We start from the raw sequence: 21131 nt of genomic DNA, 5'->3' as shown, positions 1-21131 counted from the left end.
AGTATTTTACTTATATTGTAATAATCTGTATGGAGTCTTCACAGTGTTTTTTGCAGTTTGTATGAATGTTTGATCCTACTAAATGACCTCATGAAGGCAGAAACTGGGTCTGTTTTGCTTACTAATGCATCTAGAATCCAGCACAACATCTAGCACATTAATAGGGCACTGAAATATTTGAATAGACTTCTTGTGATAAATGCCTCAAACTATAGTACTTAGTTGAAGTGTGAGTTCTGCAAGAATTCAAATGAAACTGTACAATCTAATTACTTGGGACTATTTTCACATTAGTAGAAACAATCACTAGATGAGTATTCTTGTGCTCTCAGATATGCCACCTTTTAGCTGGTGACTTCAGACAAAACTTTGAACCTCTTGAGGTCTCAATTTGTTCATTTGTATATGAACACAATAGTAACCACTCCTTCCTAATGTTAGCTTTGTGAACCTCAAAGGATTACATACAACATAGAAATTTGTAAAATACAAATGTGAGGGATGATTAATACAATACCTATGTTCTCTAGAAGAGTTGTGATTTAAGACCTGCCAGACCAAAAAAAAAAAAAAAATGCTTACAACAAAAGGACTCATTTATTTTTAATGTTTATTTTTGAAAGAGTGAGGGGTGAGGGGCAGTGACAGAGGGGGACAGAGGATCTGAGGTGGGCTCTGTGCTGACAGCAGTGTCCAATGCAGGGCTTGAACTCCCAAACCATGAGATCTTGACCTGAGGTGAAGTCAGATGCTTAACTGACTTGAGCCACCCAGGTGCCCCAACAACAGGACTTTTAAAATATGTTTCTAGCAAGATCATCCATGGAAAAAAATGCAAAGAATCAAGTATTTAATACTTAATTTTTATCTCCCTTCTGTCCTAACCTACTCTGACTAAAAAGAAATCAGCTTGAAGGGTCTTTAAGCTCTAAAATGTAAAGTAACACACATATGATGAAATAAAATCTGAGATACTTAACTGATTTAAAGCATTTAAAAGTGTCAGGTCCAAAGGAAATATATCCTCGGTACTAAAAGAACTTGTAGATATGATTTCAGAAATGCTGTGGAAAACTGAAAGGTTCCAGAATAGTGAAAATGCACAACTTGCTCAGTTTTTAAATTTTTAAAAAGATGGGGTGCCTTGGAAGCTCAGCGTCTGTCTCTTGCTTTCAGCTCAGGTCATGATCTCAGGGTTAGCGAGTTCAAGCCCCAATCTGGGCTGTGCTGGACAGCAAGGAGCCTGCTTGGGATTCTCTCTCTGCCCCTGCCCTACCCATTCTCTCTCTCTTTTTCTCTCTCAAAAGTTATGTCCTAGAAACTACTAATAATTTATTTCACTTTATGAACAAGTTCATTAGAAACCAGCATAGTTCCACTAAAGCACTATTTAATAGACTGTTTACTATACACTAGTCATGAGATACACACCTTTGACTTTTAGCCATCAATCTGCTGAGAAACATACATGTGCATACATAATTAGTTCCATAAGCCCTCTAGAGTGATAAGAACAACAATGTAGTGCATATACAAGAAGGAATAGCTGAAATCAATCTACATTTTATTTTGACAGCATTAATAAACAGATCATGGAAATGGATATTCAGGTTATTTAATAAGGTTTCATGGTATTGTTACACTTAAATCATTAATTCAACAAACCAGTATTAAGTACCATACTTTAGTTCCTGCCCTCCAAGTACTTACTTTGGAAAGGTAGGAGAAACAAATTTTAACAATGTAGTACAATATGTGACGTGCTATGATGGAACGAAGTAAAGGGAGCCTTGAGAATATTGAAGAGGGATACTTTAAGAGATAGGTGGTTTGTCTGGGAAAGATTTCTTAGCAAGGGAACACTGGAAGTGAGACTTAAAGGATACATAGGAGGTACTACATAAAGAGAATAAAGGAATTTCAGACCGAAGGAACAGTGGGAGAGAAGGTCCATGAATAGCATGAAGGATTTGGGAAACAGCAGTTCCAACAGACTAAAACAGAGGCACTATGGTGGGATAGATAATGCAGGAATCCAAACCAGAGCTAAGAATTCAGACTGTGAAAAACTGTCTTTTGAGTGCCACCTTAAGGAAAATGAACTTTATCCCAAAGCAGGGAAGTGTTTCAACAGTTGGGATGATTCATAATTAATTGAACAATCATACCAAAAAAGGCTTGTTGATGGAGCTGTATCAACCTGAAGGGATGTCTCTAACGTACTATAGAATCTTGGCTGGATCCAATTCCATTCAATATTTTACCCATAAGATTAATGAAGAGATGATCTGCTTTGCAGATAGCCAGTGTAAAAGAAGAGTCCAAAAGATCTTGACAGGGTGAAACAATGGAAGAAATTTTGGGATTTCAAGATAAAATAGGACACTGTTGAGGATAATTATAAAAAGAGTTCCATATTGAGAACATTTGAGTTAGATGGCTCCTGGGATCCTTGTACTTCCAAAATTCTATGAGTCAATTTTTTTTTTTTTAATGTTTATTTATTTTTGAGACAGAGAGAGACAGAGCATGAACGGGGGAGGGTCAGAGAGAGGGAGACACAGAATCTGAAACAGGCGCCAGGCTCTGAGCTGTCAGCACAGTGCCCGACGCAGGGCTTGAACTCATGGACCGTGAGATCATGACCTGAGCTGAAGTCGGCTGCTTAACCGACTGAGCCACCCAGGAGCCCCCTCTATGAGTCAATTTCTAAAGAATATTGGTCTTCCTTCAAATACCTAGGTCTTCTAATTTCTTGAAGCTCATTTACTTGGCAATAATCTACATAAAAGCACCTAGTGTGCCTGAAACATAGTATTGTTTTTTCTTTCCGTTTGTTTCTCCTTTTCTTCCCTCAGTCTTACTGAAAAATAGTTAAGTAGAAAAGGATAAATCATAGTAAGCCAGTCAGAAGAGAATGTTTACTTCACTTAGGAAGGAGTGTTATTTTTTAACTTAAGTATAGGAACTACGCAACGTGTTGCATCAAATCTAAACACCAGTAATTGTAAGACACCATTATATGTACCACTAAAAAATTTAAAAGATCATTACTGATCTTAAGACACCAAGATATCAGAGATGTTAAAATGTGAAAAAGTCACCACAGAGTTGATGAAATATGTCTTTATGTGGGACACCTCACTGACTCAGTTGGTGGAGCATGCGACTCTTGAATTCGGGGTGGTAAGTTTGAGCTCCATATTGCATGTAGAGATTAGTTTAAAAAATAAAATCTTTTTTAAAAAAGAAATATCTTTGTGAGTAAAATGGTAATGAGCCTCAGTGCCACATTGGTCTTAAACGGGGATTATTTTCTCAAACATTTCTTTCTCAAACGCAAAGTGTACACCATAATTACCTAATATGCCCTTTTAGTAATCAAAGGTTTTGTGGTTTATAGGCAACTAAATGTTAGGGCTAATTTGTAGCATTATTTACTTTTCTATAAGTTCTTAATCTAATTAAGCATCTGAGCTGCAAAGTCTTTAAAAGTTGATTTTAGTATAGAGAAACCACCTCAGAAAAAGCAGATTTAAAACTCAAAAGTCCATCAGTAAATCTTTTTTCACTGAGTTCTGTATGGCTGTCAAAATGATTTCACTGGTGAACAATGTAGATCTCAAAGACTTTGACTAAGTGGATATGAGTGGAACAGGCGAGAGCCTAGGGTAACTTCCAGGTTTATGGCTTGAGCAATTCTGGGTAGTGGTGATATTCACTGAGATAAGAATTGGAAGACAAGGAGAAGGGGACTTGGAAGAAGGTAAGTGTCAGCATTCATTACCATTACACGCTAGCTACTTATTTGAGCTGGGTGTGATCTGCTGTTAGATTGAGACGGATCTGTAAGTTGTTTCTTCATTAGTGATTACAGGATTGTAAGTAGAGCTGGAAGAAATTTTTTTAAAAAATTATTTTAGAGAGAAACAGAGCACTAGAAGGGGAGGGACAAAGAGAGAGGGAGACTGTAAAGATTGGGAGACACAGAATCTAAAGCAGGCTCCAGGCTCTGAGCTGTCAGCACAGAGCCTGATGCAGGACTCGAACTCGACCTCATGAACTGAGAGATCATGACCTGAACCAAAGTCAGACACTTACCTGACTGAGCCACCCAGGCACACCTAGAGTTGGAGGAGATCTTAAAAATCACTTAGTTCACATCCCCTTTCTCCCATTATTGATCCCCAAACCATGAATTCTCTTCATATTCCTCCTGTGAAAAGACCATCCAGAGAGATTAAATTGTTTAACCTCTGTCTCAGTCTCAATTTCCCAACAATTATAAAATAGACTGTTCCCTACCTCAGATAATTAAATCAGATAACAGATATAAAATACTAGTGCCTAGCAAGTGTTCAATAAATATCAGCTTAAAAATGACAATGTTGTACAATTTGTGATCGAATAGACTGTGAAATCAATTTTAGTGTGTAGTGACCAGCAATTAAAAATTTTTTTAATGATTTTCTTTTTAAGTAATCTCTACACCCAATGTAGGACTCGAACCTAACAAACCCGAGATCAAGAGTCATATGCTCCACCAACTGAGCCAGTCAGGTGCCCTGTGACCAGTAAGTTAAAGAAGTGAAATAGAACATATAATATGTAGTATGTGTTATTTCATAAAAACTTTGTTCCATTTAAATGTGGGCATATATGAGCATGTGTGTCCTGGGTCACAATGTGAAACTGTAGGTCAGGTGGATATAAGTTTGAGAAACAATGAAACACACATTAGTTCTCTTCTTCCTTTGTTGAAAGAAGAGAAAGTCTGAAAGCAGACATATTAGATTAGTACTCTGTGAAAGCCTTGGAAACTATACAGTATGAGGCTGTATTTCTCTCTGTAAAATATTTTTGCTCCCAGCTTGTAGCACAGTATTTGGTAAGCAGGTGATACATGCACATTGCTTAAATCAGGAACTAGAAATAGTATGAAAATATACAGAGACTAGTTTTTAATCTTTTCTGCTTAGACTCCATTTGAAAATTTGTTGGAAGTTTTGGGTCCTCTTTCCAGAAGTGCCAAGCACACACAATTTTGCAGATTCCAGGGAATTCCTGAAACCCCATCCACCACTTTCCAAAGGTCTATGGACCTTGAGTTTTTTGTTCTGGTTTAAATCGAAGTATAGTTGACACACAATGGTACACTGGTTTCAGGTGTACACTATAGTGATTGGACAACTCTATGTTATACTCTAGGCTCACCATAAGTGTAGCAACCATCTATTACAATACCATTGACTATAATCTCTATGTTGTAAGGGAGTTATTCATTCCATAACTAAAAGCCTGTACCTCCCACTTCCCTTCACCCATTTTGCCCATCCCCCAACCCCGGACCCGAAGGCATAGAAACCCGAAACTAAGATGTTTAACTTGTGACTATGAGGGTATGAGGTCAAGAGCGAAAGATCAGGAAAAGATTAATTTTTAAATTCGCCTATAAATCCTACGATTCCAGACCTTAAGTGCTAGGGAGGCATAGGCAGGGACAGAAAGAAGGGTGCAGTCATTAGTGTTCCGGTCAAAGGACGGTGGAAACAACTTCAACGTTTCTTTTACATACGTTATGTCATTCAAGTGCCACAAAAATCCTGTGAAGATGAAACTGCAGGTCAGAGGGGCTTAAAGATTTAATCGGAAAGGATAAAAGTGATAGATTTTGGAAGAAGAAACCGAAAGCAGCATTTTAAATCTTCGGGAACGCAGTTAAGGGGACTGGAAGGAAGAGGTGGGACCGCGCACGCGCACCGTTGCATCAGCGCGGACGTCTCTGGGTTTCCTTTGCAGACAGCCTTCCTCTCAGTCCAGTACGGTGGCCGACGGGAGCCAGACGCTGGGGATGAATGAAGGTGCTGGGTGCAGGTTGAAACAGTCCCCTCCGCTTTCCCCTCCCTTCAGTGCGGTTTCTGCCTTTGTGCGGTGTCCCCATCCAGCCCTATCGCACTGCCGACCCCATTGGTCCCGGCGTCTGGGTTTTTGGTGCCTGTGTCGATTCAGGGCACAGTTGGGTTTGGCGAATGCGGATTTTCGCCTAGGCCCAACTTTGGGCCGCGCTCTCGATTTCTACCGTGTCCCGCCTCTAGGGCGCGGAATCGGTGTTGAGTCCCGGGAGGTTGGAGGGTAAATCTTGAGGTATGAAGCTTCCGTTTCTCAGGCCTCAGCTCGTTCTCCGGTCCACGTCGGTCACTGGCCTTACATTTCTCTGCCAGGGGGACTGGTTGGTTCTCGTTACGCTGAGGGCGAGACCTGTGAACACACACCGGTCTTGCTTGGCGCCACTGCTCCCTCAGCCCGCCCCTGTGTTAAAAGGCCAGCTCCTCTTGTTTAAAAACAAAGTAGCGTTTCTGCCCACGACTCTGTTAAACCCATGATTTTGCTAGTCTGATGGATTGGAGGGGATGGCTTTGGCCACCTGCTCCCTGCCTTTTTTTTTTTTTTTTTTTAAGCTTCTGATTAGTGAAGATAAGAGAAGTGCTCAAGTGGAACTCATCCTTCTCCCATAGCTAATTGTAGCTCCACAGCAATTTTTTACCAAGCAACCCAGGGGACATTAGGATAGTGTTACGGCCTTGAGGACGTTGAGTCTGGCATTGCTTCTGCCTAGTGAGGAGATTTAGCAGTGCATTTATTGACTGGTGGAGGGTGGGAAAGAGAAGAGTAAGTTTTTTACATTTGTTGGATAGGCATAAGAAGCTAAAGAGATATGGACGAGGAACACATTCTTAACTATACTACTTTTATTTGCATTGCGGTGCTCAGATGATTTATGCAGTGGAGAAAGTCTTGGACTGCGAGTTAATAGATGAGGGTTCAGCCTAGGATTTTGCTACTAGTAGTAATCATTATATGTCTGTTACCTAATCTCTCTGGGCTTCATATTTCTTCTTTGCAAAATAAGTATTAGAAGATCCCGAGGGCTGGAGGAAATGTTAATATACTCTGCTTTCTTTTTCATTTTCTAGGTGGGAGTAAAAACACAGGGAGCCTTCACATGTGCCTGAAACAGCCAACATAGAGGCATATTAAAGATAGACCACACTTCTTAGGGTTTTTAAAAAGAGGGGCATTGATACATGTAGGAGTTATACACCTACTTTCGTTTTTTTTTGTTGTTGTTGTTGTTGTTTTTTTACCATTAGGATCAACAGTGATAATGGCTGAGTGTACAAGCCTTCAGTTTGTCAGCCCTTTTGCTTTTGAGGCAATGCAGAAAGTGGATGTTGTTCGGTTGGCATCTTTAAGTGATCCAGAATTGAGACTTCTTCTGCCCTGCTTGGTGCGAATGGCACTTTGTGCTCCTGCTGACCAGAGCCAGAGCTGGGCTCAAGATAAAAAACTCATCCTTCGTCTTCTCTCTGGAGTGGAAGCTGTCAACTCTATTGTTGCATTGTTGTCAGTGGACTTTCATGCTTTAGAACAGGATGCCAGCAAAGAACAGCAGCTTAGGTAATGTTGTGTTATATAATATGTGGACTGGGATTTACTCGAATTTGTTAAAGCAGAGGGAGTCAAATATTTTTTGGAGATTTTAGGACTTTTTATTGGATGCACTCCCCCAGAAAAGATTGAGAATCTAAACTTTGGAGAGCATTTTACTTAGTTCTTTTCTATTTATAGTTAAAATTCTAGAATTCCATATTCTAAAATGTTGTGTAGAGAATTTTGGCTACACATATTGTTGTATACATGCTAAACTGAATAGGCCAGTTGGTTTCAGCGGGAAGTGGGTAGGGTAAGTTCCCCTAAAAGTAGAAGTATTTACTGGGAGGCTTTTTAAGCTTATATTGATTTCCCCAAATTCTGGGCAGTTGTTTGGTCCTTCCCTGCTTATTGTGAATCCAAGAGTGAGCAACTGTTCATGTAAGTGGGTGTTAACTATTAGCTGGTGTCTTTATATAGGTTGTGAATCCCTGAAATAGGCAAACTAAATAGTATTTCAGAAGTATTATTTTCATGAAATGTATGAAAATAATTCATACATTCTTTTGTAGATTATTTCAACAAAAGATAATTTTATGCTATTTTTGTGCCAGTGTTCTCATAATTGTTGTACACATTTGTGCTTTATTAGGCATAAACTTGGAGGAGGCAGTGGAGAGAGCATCCTGGTATCACAGCTTCAGCATGGACTGACATTAGAGTTTGAACACAGTGATTCACCTCGTCGATTGCGTCTTGTGCTTAGTGAGCTGTTGGCAATTATGAACAAGGTGCATTTTTAAAAAAATTTTTTAGAGAGAGAGAAAGAGAGAGTAAGTAGGGGAAGGGAGCAGAGGGAGGGAGAGAGAAAGAGAATCTTAAGCAGGCTCCACGCTTAGCGTGGAGCCCAACACTGCCTGGATCCCATGACCCTGGGATCGTGACCTTAGCTGAAACGAAGAGTCAGATGCTCAACCCACAGAGCCACCCAGGAACTCCAAGAGGCATTTATTTTAATCACACCTCAAAATATGCATGATTTGATGTCTACACATAAAACGTAGAAAACAAGAAGGCAGGCAGGTTGTATACTCTTCTACACATATTTCTTTTTTTTTTTTTTTAACGTTTTATTTATTTTTGAGACAGGGAGAGACAGAGCATGAACAGGGGAGGGTCAGGGAGACAGAGAGAGACACAGAATCTGAAACAGGCTTCAGGCTCTGAGCTGTCAGCACAGAGCCCGACGGGCTCGAACTCATGGACCGCAAGATCATGACCTGAGCCGAAGTCGGCCGCTTAACCGACTGAGCCACCCAGGCGCCCCTCTTCTATACATATTTCTATTTGTTTTGTTTTTGAAAGGCTTAAAGGGGTATATATTAATATATATAAATAATATAATAATTATATAATAATATATAGTAATAATTAAATATAATGCATATAATATATAATTATATATAATGTATAATTATATTATTATATAAGTAATATAATAATATACAAATAAATAAACTTATGGATATATATAAAATATTTAAGTTTATTTACTTATTTTGGGGTGGCAGAGAGAGAGGGAGAGAGAATTCCAAGCAGGATCTGTGATGTCAGAACAGAGCCCAAGGTGGGGCTTGAGACTATGACCTGAGCCAAAATCAAGAGTCAGATGCTTAACTGACTGAGCCACCCAGGCTCCCCAAAAGTCTTAAAAAGATATTAAATGCCTACCTTAAAGGCTTTCTTTCTCTAACTACTATTTTTTATCATTTATACCTATGATGAATTTTCTATTCTAGGGTTTTTTTTCTGTATGGATTCCATATAATGCCTTTTTGATATTTAGAAGGGTACGTAGCTCAAGACTTGTACAAATTACCAAATTTGATAATACCTTTATAGGATGTAATTTCCCTCATAAAATATTATACAGCATAAATAGAAAATATATGTGATTTCTTTTTTTTTTTAAATAGGAAATTTATTGTCAAATGGGTTTCCATATAACATGCAGTGCTCATCCCAACAGGTGCCCTCCTCAATGCCCTTCACCCACTTTCCCCTCCCTCCCACCCCCATCAACCCTCAGTGTATTCTCAGTTTGTAAGAGTCTCTTATGGTTTGGCTCCCTCCCTCTCTAACATTTTTTTTTCCTTCCCCTCCACCATGGTCTTCTGTTAAGTTTCTCAGGATCCACATAAGAGTGAAAACATATGGTATCTTTCTTTCTCTGATTTATTTCACTTAGCATAACACGCTCCAGTTCCATCCACGTTGCTACAAAAGCCATATTTCATTCTTTCTCATTGCCAAGTAGTATTCCATTGTGTATATAAACTACAATTTCTTCATCAGTTGATGGACATTTAGGCTCTTTCCATAATTTGGCTATTTCAACAGGATCTTTATATTAAGATGGCTCATATCTTAAGCCCAGAGTTTTCAGAGGCAAAAGTTCTTTACTGTTAGAATTTCAAGGTCAATTTGTTTATAATAAAGTTTAGTTTTGGGGTGCCTAGGTGGCTTAGTCAGTTAAGCATCGGATGCTTGATTTTGGCTCGGGTCATGACCTCACGGTTCCGAGACTGAGCCCAGTGTAGGGCTCTGCACTGACAGCTTGGAGCCTGCTTATGATTCTCTCTTCCCCGCCTCTCTCTGCCCCTCTCTCACTTCTGTGCACATGTATGTGCATACTCTCTCTCTCTGTCAAAAAAAAAAAAAACTTAAAAAAACTTTTTTTCTGGGGCTCCTGGATGGCTCAGTCAGTTAAGTGTCTGACTTTGGCTCAGGTCATGATTGTGCAGTTCGTGAGTTCAAGCCCCATGTTGGGCTCTGTGCTGACAGCTCAGAGCCTGGAGCCTGCTTCGAATTCTGTGTCTCCCTCTCTACCCCTCCCCTGCTTGCTCTCTCTCTCTCAAAAATAAATAAACAAATTAAAAAAAATTTTTTTTTTTCTAAAAAAATGTTTAGTTTTATACATTGTGGACCCAAACCCTCTAAATTCTATTTCCAGAGAAAATACTGGTGGTGGTGGGTGGTACAGTTAGTCAGTTTTGGATAGTTTTTAAGATATGTTAGAAAAAAAAAAGAAAAAAAGAGATATGTTAGAAATCTTTATTTTTTTATTTTTAAAAATTTATTTGTTTTTTTAAATTCCAGTATATGTTAGAAATTTTTTAAAAAATGTTTTTTCTATTACAAACAATTATTTCTTTCTACTCTCTTCTATACTAATAGTCTTAATTTTTTTTTTAATTTTTTTTTTTTCTGAAATTTATTGACAAATTGGTTTCCATACAACACCCAGTGCTCATCCCAAAAGGTGCCCTCCTCAATACCCATCACCCACCCTCTCCTCCCTCCCACCCCCCATCAACCCTCAGTTTGTTCTCAGTTTTTAACAGTCTCTTATGCTTTGGCTCTCTCCCATTCTAACCTCTTTTTTTTTTTTTTTTTTTCCTTCCCCTCCCCCATGGGTTCCTGTTAAGTTTCTCAGGATCCACATAAGAGTGAGACCATATGGTATCTGTCTTTCTCTGTATGGCTTATTTCACTTAGCATCACACTCTCCAGTTCCATCCACGTTGCTACAAAAGGCCATATTTCATTTTTTCTCATTGCCATGTAATATTCCATTGTGTATATAAACCACAATTTCTTTATCCATTCATCAGTTGATGGACATTTAGGCTCTTTCCATAATTTGGCTATTGTTGAGAGTGCTGCTATGAACATTGGGGTACAAGTGGCCCTATGCATCAGTGCTCCTGTATCTAATTTTTTTTTTTTTTAAGTTTATTTTTGAGAGAGGGGGGAGGGGTAGAGAGAGAGGGAGACACAGAATCCAAAGCAGGCTCCCGGCTCTAAGTTGTCGGCACAGAGCCCGATGCAGGGCTCAAACTCACAAAACTGGAGATCATGACCTGAGCGGAAGTTGGACACTCAACCGACTGAGCCACCCAGGTGCCCCTAATAGTCTTAATTCAATCAATATTTTCCCTACATCTTTTTCTTAATACCTAACTTGATGGCTCTAGTAAAATAAGTGATCTTTGTCCTCTGGGAGGTTTCCAGTTTTTCAGTTCAGAACTCTGTAGCAAATGGAAAGTGTGATGAAACTGCTGTAGGATATTTTTTAAAAAGTTGGGTACTTCTGTTGACCTACATTGTTATTTTTTGGTTTTCCTGCAGTTCATTTGGAATTGTTTATATTGTTTATATTTGTTATACTGCTTTAAGTTTACTGTTTTTTGCCTTTTATTGAGCTACAACTTTTGTAGGTGGCATTCCTAGTTCATTTGTTTGGCTTGTCTTTAATTCCAGATGTTTCCAAATATTTATATAGAAATAAATTATTGAGACCCAGATTGCCATGTCTGAATAATAATTAATGTGACTAATTGTGATTACATTCGCTCAAATTTATCCAATACTGCATATTCTGCTGCGAGTATATTAATGACATATTAAGAGACATGATCTGTAAGCTCAACAGATAATTATAAAAATAGTGAGGGCTTATCTGAAATTAATAGAGTTCATCATTTCTTTTATTTGTTTTTCTTTTTTAAGGTGTCTGAGTCCAGTGGAGAATTTTTTTTTAAGTCATCTGAGCTATTTGAGAGTCCAGTCTATTTGGAGGAAGCTGCAGATGTACTTTGTATTTTACAAGCAGGTAATGACTGCTAAGATACATTACAAATATAGTTTCTTGTTATATGATACTGTGTAACTTCTTAACTTTGAATATTGTGTTATTTTACATATTTTATAAAAATATACCTTAAAACGTTAAGATAAAAATGGCTAATAATAGGACAATGATTTAGTAAATTATATTATTTCCATAGTATGACATGTTATGCAGCCATTAACAGAGTGTATTTGAAGAAATTTAATGATTTTTGAAGATGGTCATAATATGTAAGTGAAAAAAGCAAAGGGTAAATTGATAAGTGGAATATAAAAAACTAAAAGTTAAGACAATGCCTGTGGGAGGATTAAAATATTTCAGTTTACTAATTTTGAATGGGATTAAAAAGGTGGAGGACATAAAAATGCAAAGATTTTCACGCAAGTAACTCTTGACCAACACTGCCAACTGTAGCAGTGGCATTGTTCTATATTGTGCTTTCTAATACAGTAGCCACTAGTCACATGTAGTTACGGTTTACTGGACATGTAGCCAGTGTAACTGAGCTATTTTTAATTTTATTTAATTTTAATTAAGCTTATTTATCCATTTATTTGTTTTTGTAAAAGGTTTTATTTTTAAGTACTCTCTCTACCCATTGTGGGCCTCGAATTTACAACCCTGAGATCCAGAGTCTTGTGCTCTATGGACTGCGCCAGCCAGGTGCACCAATTAATTTAAATTTAAATAGCCACATGTGGCTGGACAGTTTGTTCTGGACTATGAAAAGAAAGTACCTTAATTTATTGCTTTTTTTCCCCCTGAAGTTATTGCTCTTTTTTTTTTTTTTTAATGTTTATTTATTTTTGAAGGAGAGAGAGACAGTGTGAGTGGTGGAGGGGCAGAGAGAGAGGGAGACACAGAATCTGAAGCAGGCTCCAGGCTGGGAGCTGTCAGCACAGAGCCCACTGCAGGGCTTGAACTCATGAACTGTGAGATCATGATCTGAGCCAAAGTCAGACGCTCAACCAACTGAGCAACTGAGGCGCCCCTAAATTTATTGCTCTTAAATGATGTTTGTGAAATATCACTCCTTAGTAACATTGATTTTGTTTTCTTGTAGAGCTCCCTTCTCTGCTTCCTATAGTGGATGTAGCTGAAGCTTTGCTACATGTTAGAAATGGTGCTTGGTTCTTATGTCTGTTGGTGGCCAATGTTCCTGATAGTTTTAATGAAGGTAAAAACATAATTTTAAAATAGGATATTGAAGAGATTTGCTGGTGTAGGTTCAAGACCTATTTTTTGTGCTACAAAGAAATATTTATGGGCTTTCATTTGAGATTTTATCTCTGGAAAGTTTATTAGTGAGTATTCATTGTAGAAGTATTGGGTTTAGAAGATTTCAAAATTGTTTTGAGATTATCAATTTAAATATGGTAAGTATGCAATAGGGGTGCCTGGGTGGCTCAGTTGGTTAAACATCCAGCTCTTGGTTTCAGCCCAGGTCATGATCTCACGGTTTTGTGTTTGAGCCCTGCATTGGGCTCTGTGTTTACAGTATGGTGCCTGCTCGGGATTCTCTTTCTCCCCCTCTCTCTCTGCCCCTCCCTCATTCACAATGTCTCTGTCTCTCTTGAAATAAACTTAAAAAAAAGAATGCAACCCCAAAATTTTTTTTTGCCCTTAGTCACCAGTGCAATAATAGGATAGTAAAAAATACTAAAGAACTAGAACATATAGTCCGATGCTTATGGAGCAATGGGAAGAAGACTTGTCTGTGAATTAGCCAGAATACAATACAAGGCATAAGTAATCAGAAATAGCAGCAATCAAACCCTTTGGTTTTTAGCCTTATTGTTGTCAATTTACAAAAAGGATAGAGTCAAAACTGAGAAAATCAACTAAAATTTTCACCTCTGTTTCAAACTACTACTGATTGAACATTGTTGTTTGGATCTGTGTGATATTAAAATAAAAACATTCATTGAGCAAGGTTGTGAATTGGGAGCCAAAGAGGAAAAAGCACTGGATCTGGCGGTTGTAATTTCTAGTTTTGTCACTCACTTTTTGTGTATCTCCATCAAGATACTTCCATTCTATAAAATGAGATATTAATAATAACATTTCCCTTACATTTTTTTTTTTTAATGTTTGTTTATTTTTGAGAGAGAGAGAGACACAAGCAGGGGAGGGGCAGAGAGAGAGGGGGACTGAGGATCCAAAGCCGGCCCTGCACTGACAGCAGGGAGCCTGATGCAGGATGAGATCATGATCTGAGCCAAAGTCAGATGCTTAAGTGACTGAGCCATCCAGGTACCCCTCTCTTACATTTCCAAGAGATTTATTGAATATATCATAAGGTATGTAAAAGTTCTTTGTAAACACTGTCTTATTGTTGATTTTCTGTCTACATTGTCTATCAGTTATTAAGAGAGGAATGTTGACGTCTCCAAACATAATTGTGGATTTGTCTATGTCTACTTTCATCTTGTTTTTGCTTCACTAATTTTTAAAAAATATTTTATTTTATTTTTTATTTTGAGAGAGAGAAAGTGTGCGCATGCGGGCTGGGGAGGAAGAGAGAGAGAGAGAATCTTTTTTTTTTTTTTTTTATAGAGAGAGGGTATAAGTGAGTGAGGGGCAGAGAGAGAGAGAATTCCAGGAGGGGCAGAGGCAGAGAGAGAGAAGTGGGTCTCACCCAAAGCAGGTCTTGTGTTCCCCTGAAGCGGGGCTCCAGCTCACCTGAAGTGGGGCATGAGCTTACCCGACGTGGGACTTGAACTCATGAACTGTGAGATCATGACCTGAGCTGAAGTCAGATGCTTAAAGACTGAGCCACCCAGGTTCCCGGGAGAGAAAGAATCTTTAAAAAAAAAAAATTTTTTTTTAATGTTTATTCATTTTTGAGAGACAGAGCATGAGCTGGGAAGGGGCAGAGAGAGAGGGAGACACAGAATCCAAAGCAGGCTCCAGGCTCTGAGCCATCAGAACACAGCCCGACGCGGGGCTCGAACCTGTGAACTGCAAGATCATGACCTAAGCCAAAGTCAGACGCTCAACCAACCGAGCCACGCAGGCACCCCCTGGGAGAGAAAGAATCTTAAGCAGACTCCACACTCAGTGCAGAGCCTGGTGAGGGGCTCAATCTCACCACCCTGGAATCATGATCTGAGATGACATCAAGAATTGGATGCTCAACCAACTGAGCCACCCAGAAGCCCTGATTCATTAATTCTGAAGCTATGATTGGGTCCATGTACATTTAGGATTGTTATATCATTATGATGAATTAAGCCTTTTTCATTATAAAATATTCTTCTTTATCCTTGGTAATATACCTTCTTTTGAAGTGTACTTCATTAATACAGTCATAGCAGCTTACAATCAGTGTTTGTATGGTATATATCCATCTTTAAAAAAATCTGTATCTTGGGGCACCTGGGTGGCTCAGTCGGTTAAGCGTCCGACTTCCGCTCAGGTCATGATCTCGTGGTTTGTGAGTTCGAGCCCCACGTCAGGCTCTGTGCTGACAGCTCAGAGCCTGGAACCTACTTCAGATTCTGTGTCTCCTTCTCTCTCTGCCCCTTCCTCACTTGTGCTCTGTCTCCCTTTGTCTATCAAAAATAAATAAATGTATAAAAAAAATTAAAAAAAAATCTGTATCTTTAAGGTAGGTTTCTTATAGACAAGTATAGTTGAATCTTGTTTTTTTTGTTTTTTTTTTTAATTTTTTTTTTCAACGTTTATTTATTTCTGGGACAGAAAGAGACAGAGCATGAATGGGGGAGGCGCAGAGAGAGAGGGAGACACAGAATCGGAAGCAGGCTCCAGGCTCTGAGCCATCAGCCCAGAGCCCGACGCAGGGCTCGAACTCACGGACTGCGAGATCGTGACCTGGCTGAAGTCGGACACTTAACCGACTGCGCCACCCAGGCGCCCCTTGAATCTTGTTTTTAAAAAAACTTAGTTACAGTCTCTGCTTTTGGAGTATTTAGACCATTTATGTAGATCATTCAATGTGATTATTGTGGTAGTTAGATTTAAGTGTATCATCTTGTTGTTTGCTTCCTTTTTCTTCTTTTCCTTTCTTCATTTGGATTGAAATTTTTTAGGATTCCATTTAATCTCAACTACTGTCATATTAGCTTTATGTCTTTGCTTAATTATTTTCTTGGCACTTACATTTCTTTGTTGTTGTTGGGTTTAAATTTTTTTTTTAATATTTATTTTTGAGAGAGACAGAGAGAGACAGAGTGTGAACAGGGGAGGAGCAGAGAGAGAGGGAGACACGGAAACCAAAGCAGGCTCTAGGCTCTGAGCTGTCAGCACAGAGCCTGACGTGGGGCTCGAACCCACGAACTGTGAGATCATGACCTGAGTTGAAGTTGGATGCTTAACCAACTGAGCCACCCAGGTGCCCCTCCCCTTCTTTTAGCTCTTTAAAGATGTTGTTATATTGTCTGTGGTAGTTTTGATTTCTGTTGCTCTGTATATGTTTCTGTTTTCCTCTGGCTGCTTTTATTTGTCTTTTCTTTGTGGCTGCTTTTAAGATTTTCTCTTTTCCACTGGTTTTCAGAAATTTGCTTATGATGGATCTCAATATTATTTCTTTGTGTTTATCCTGCTTGAAGTTTATTGAACTTCTGGTTTTATAGTTTTTATCAAATTCAGAAAAATTTCTTCAAATATATTTTTGTTTTCCATTCAGTTTTTCTTTCTGAGACCCTAATTATATTTGACTACTTGGTATTGCACCACAGGTCACTGTTCATTTTGTCTCTTTTCACTCTTTGTTTTATTTTGACCAGTTTCTTTTGCTATGCTTTCAAATTCCCTGATGATTTTCTTCTATAGTGTCTATTCCGCATAAATGATTAATTCAAAGACTGAAGAAATTCTTTTTAACATTCTACTTAAAAGCTTAAAGTAATAGAGGCTATTAAATGTTCAGTTTGTAGGGGTCTCATAAAAAATGGAGAACGACAAGATGAGGAAAGTCTTGGAGGAAGGCGCAGGACAGATGCCCTACGCTTCTTATGTAAAATGAATCCTTCTCAGGCCCTCAAGGTCCGAGGCATGGTGGTAAGAGATATTATTTTTATAAGACAGAAGCCTTTGTATTATGACCAGGAACTTTCCCAAGATGATTTGAGAATCTTGTAGAGATTTGGAATTACTTTCTTTCTGGGTTTTTGTGTTTTGTGATATGTCCTCCTCTAAACTTTAAAAGCTTTAAAACATCTAAACACTGAAGTGTCCTGGCTCTTTTCCTTATGAGATTGAGTTCAGTTTGTTTTCTTTGCTGTGTTAGGTAGAAGAATGTCACTTGCCAGGCCTTGGAGTGGCTTTGACATTGGATCATACTAAAAATGAAGCTAGTGAAGATGGAGTGAGTGACTTGGTTTGTTTTGTTAGTGGTTTGCTTCTTGGAACAAATGCAAAAGTCCGGACTTGGTTTGGAACTTTTATCCGAAATGGACAGCAGGTGAGATTAAAAATATTTATAGGCTAAAATTAGAACTACCCTACGACCCAGCAATTGCACTACTAGGCATTTATCCATGGGATACAGGTGTGCTGTTTCAAAGGGACACATGCACCCCCATGTTTATAGCAGCACTATCAACAATACCCAGAGTATGGAAAGAGCCCAAATGTCCATCGATGGATGAATGGATAAAAAAAGAAATGTGGCATTTAAAATGTATAAATGTATACATGTATAAAATGTATAAAAAATATACGTGTGTGTGTGTGTATGCACACACACACACACACACACACACACATATACATACAATGGAGTATTACTCGGCAATCAAAAAGAATGAAATCTTGCCATTTGCAACTACACGGATGGAACTGGAGGGTGTTATGCTAAGTGAAATTAGAGAAATTAGACAAAAATCATATGACTTCACTCATATGAGGACTTTAAGAGGCAAAACAGATGAACATAAGGGAAGGGAAACAAAAATAATATAAAAACAGGGAGGGGTACAAAACAGAAGAGACTCATAAATATGGAGAACAAAGTGAGGTTTACTGGAGGGGTTGTGGGAGGGGGGATGGGCTAAACGGGTAAGGGGCACTAAGGAATCTACTCCTGAAATCATTGTTGCACTATATGCTAACTAATTTGGATGTAAATTTTAAAAAATAAAAATAAAAAAATAATGTTTATAGGCTAGGAATCAGGATATTTTGGCAACTAGTAAAAGAGAAAGAAACACTTTTAGAATGATGTCATTAGACCAGTGCTTCTCACACTTTTAGTCTTAGGACCTCCTGACATTTTAAATCACTGAAGGTACCAAAGGGCTTTTATTTATGTGCTTTTTATCTATTGATATTCATGATATTAGAAATAAAACTGAAGATTATGAAATACTTACCTAATTCTTTAAAAATGGCAAAAATAACTTTTTCATAATAGCCCTATTAAATGTGAACATATTTTTAATGAAAAATAACCATATTAAAAAAAAAACTTAGAAGTGTTGTTTTGTTTTATATGTTTGCAAATCTCTTTAATGTCTGGCTTAGTTGAACATTTGGAAAACTGTTGTACGCTTGTGAGAAAATGAGGGTAGAAAAGGCAAATAATGTTTAAGGAGATCTTTTTTACCTCTGGACTCTCTGAAAGAGTTTTGGGAATCTCTAGGGTTCTGGGACAGATCCATGAGAATAGGTCATCAAAATAAGTTGTTATTATAGTCTATAATTTTAGTATGTATCTTTTTTTATTATGGTAGAATATACATGATATAAAATTTACTGTTTTAATCATTTTTAAGTGTATAGTTCTGTGGCATTAATTACATTCACAATATATTGCAACCATCACCACTCTTCATTTTCAGCACTTTTTCATCATCTCTAACAGAAACTCTGTACCCAGTAAACAATAATTCCCTATTTCTCCTTTCTTTCAGCCCCTGATAACTTCTTTCTACTTTCTGCCTCTATGAATTTGACTATTCTAGGTACCTCATATAAGTGGAGTCACACAATATTTCTCTTTTTAGGTTTGGCTTGTTCTATGTTTTCAAAGTCCATGCATGTTGTAGCATGAATCAGCATTTCTTTGTCAAGGCTGAATAATATTCCATTGTATGTATATACTACATTTTATTTTTTCATTCATCTATTGATGAATATATATTATATTTTGCAACAGTTTTTAAGTTGCAAAATATTTCACTTTTTCAAAGAACATTTCATGGTAACTCTGAAAAGAATCCCTATGAAGGAATCTATGCAGACTGATTTTTATCTTGTTGATGTCAATGAATTAGACAGTAGCATATGTACTGCTTAGTCCTCCAGCCTATATATTTTTTAAGTTTATTTGTTGCTTTTGAGAGAGAGAGGGAAAGAGAGAATCCCAGGCAGGCTCCACACCATCATTGCAGAGTCCAGTGCAGGGTTCAAACTGTGAGATCATGACCAGAATTGAAATTGAGTCAGATGCTTAAATGGCTAAGCCATCCAGGTGTTCCCACTAGCCTATTTTTTATGCTGCTGGCTTACCATACTTTTCTGTAGACAAGTTCTACTGTATTTCTAGCCCATTTGAGAACTAATTTTAAGCCTTGATTTTTAAGGGGAAGTTAACATTTATTGCGTACCTTCTATATGCACTGTGTTAAGCACTTTGGTATGCTCATCTTGTTTGTGATTGTCCTTTATGTGCAGTAAATTTTTCTTATTTGAAGCTAATGTTATTAAAGCAGGTTTATCATATTTTACTTAGAACCATTTTAAAAATAATAACTGACATCTGCCTAGTTCTTTACAATTTAGAACTGCTTTCATATGTGTTACCTTTGTTCATTCTTTCATCTATTTAACAGATACTGTATGCTTGCTATACATCAGGCACAATGTTAGGCTCTGCCAAATAATAGATGACTAAGATGTTATCCCTGCCTCAAGAACTATGAGGGTGATAGACTTATAAACTCCTCATTACAACAGCCCTGGGAGTTAAATATTACTATTATTATTTTTTAGCGTTTACTTATTTATTTTGAGAGAGAGAGAGAGAGAGAGAGAGAGAGAGAGAGAGAGAGAGAGAGAAAGCACAAGCCAGTGGGACAGGGGCAGAGAGAGAGGGAGAGAGAGAATCCCAAGCAGCCTCCACAGTGTCACGTAGAGCCCAATGCCAACTGTGATATCATGACCTAAGCCAAAATCGAGTCAGATACTCAACCTGAGCCACCCATGCACCCCAGGAGTTAAATATTATTAATATTCATTTCCTTGTCATTAAGGACATTGGAGTTCAGAGAGTTAAGTGTACATAGTTAATAGCAAAGCTTTGTTTAAACCCAAGATGTCCTGTCTCCAAAATGTGAGCACTTTCTACTGTATTACGTATGACTCTGTTAGTTAGTCATTATGTATTTGAAAGTATTTAAATGACATTTTACAGTTCAAATTGTCATTAACTTAGTGTTTTCTGTATAGTCAATCTGGATTAGTGTGAATAGAGTGTTCTTCAAATGAATCAGTGAATTTTCAGTTTTTAATCAGTTGGTTAAAATGAGATTCTACAGTTACGACAGGCTCTTCAAAAGGGTCAATTTCAAGTGTTTAACTGGGGAGCTTTGTTTGAATGTCCTTTTGACTTGGTAAGTGCTCCATGCTCTATATTTTTTACAGAGAAAAAGAGAGACCAGTAGTTCTGTCCTTTGGCAAATGAGAAGGCAGCTTCTTCTGGAGTTGATGGGCATTCTTCCCACAGTAAGAAGTACCCGCATTGTGGAAGAAGCTGATGTGGAGATGGAGCCCAATGTGTCTGTGTATTCGGGGCTGAAAGAAGAGCATGTTGTGAAAGCCAGTGCACTCTTACGTCTATACTGTGCTTTGATGGGGATCGCTGGACTCAAGTATTCAATAATTTGATATTTTACCTTTTTATTATTTTATTTTCTTGTTTTTAATTCCAAGAAAGCGAGCCAAAGGCCTTTTATTCAGAGGATTTGGGTTTTCTAATGGGCTTAGGTAGCAGGCTGGCTTATATCAAGAATGAAGTCTTTATATCAAAAACATTCCTAGGTGG

General features: G+C 38.0%; 1 protein-coding gene across 2 annotated transcripts in view; it reads left to right on the top strand.

Annotated features, from left to right (window-relative positions):
• Positions 1 to 5763: 5763 nt before the first annotated feature.
• INTS2 (integrator complex subunit 2) overlaps positions 5764 to 21131 on the top strand; it is a 61781-nt gene continuing 46413 nt past the window's right edge. The window contains exons 1-8 of one of the 2 annotated variants that reach the window (XM_043583870.1): positions 5764 to 5861; positions 7152 to 7458; positions 8084 to 8222; positions 12004 to 12106; positions 13188 to 13301; positions 17016 to 17146; positions 17376 to 17549; positions 20732 to 20958. In XM_043583870.1, the coding sequence (XP_043439805.1) occupies positions 5852 to 5861; positions 7152 to 7458; positions 8084 to 8222; positions 12004 to 12106; positions 13188 to 13301; positions 17016 to 17146; positions 17376 to 17549; positions 20732 to 20958 (1205 nt within the window). In that variant the 5' untranslated portion in view covers positions 5764 to 5851. Of the gene's footprint in view, positions 5875 to 7151; positions 7459 to 8083; positions 8223 to 12003; positions 12107 to 13187; positions 13302 to 17015; positions 17147 to 17375; positions 17550 to 20731; positions 20959 to 21131 lie in introns of both variants that reach the window. The other variant, XM_043583869.1, reaches the window with a different exon arrangement.

Source organism: Prionailurus bengalensis, chromosome E1 (genome assembly GCF_016509475.1).
Source record: "Prionailurus bengalensis isolate Pbe53 chromosome E1, Fcat_Pben_1.1_paternal_pri, whole genome shotgun sequence".
NCBI classification, from domain to species: domain Eukaryota; kingdom Metazoa; phylum Chordata; class Mammalia; order Carnivora; family Felidae; genus Prionailurus; species Prionailurus bengalensis.
The sequence above is the reverse complement of the archived record's forward strand: the minus strand, read 5'-3'. Positions and strand labels throughout refer to the sequence as shown.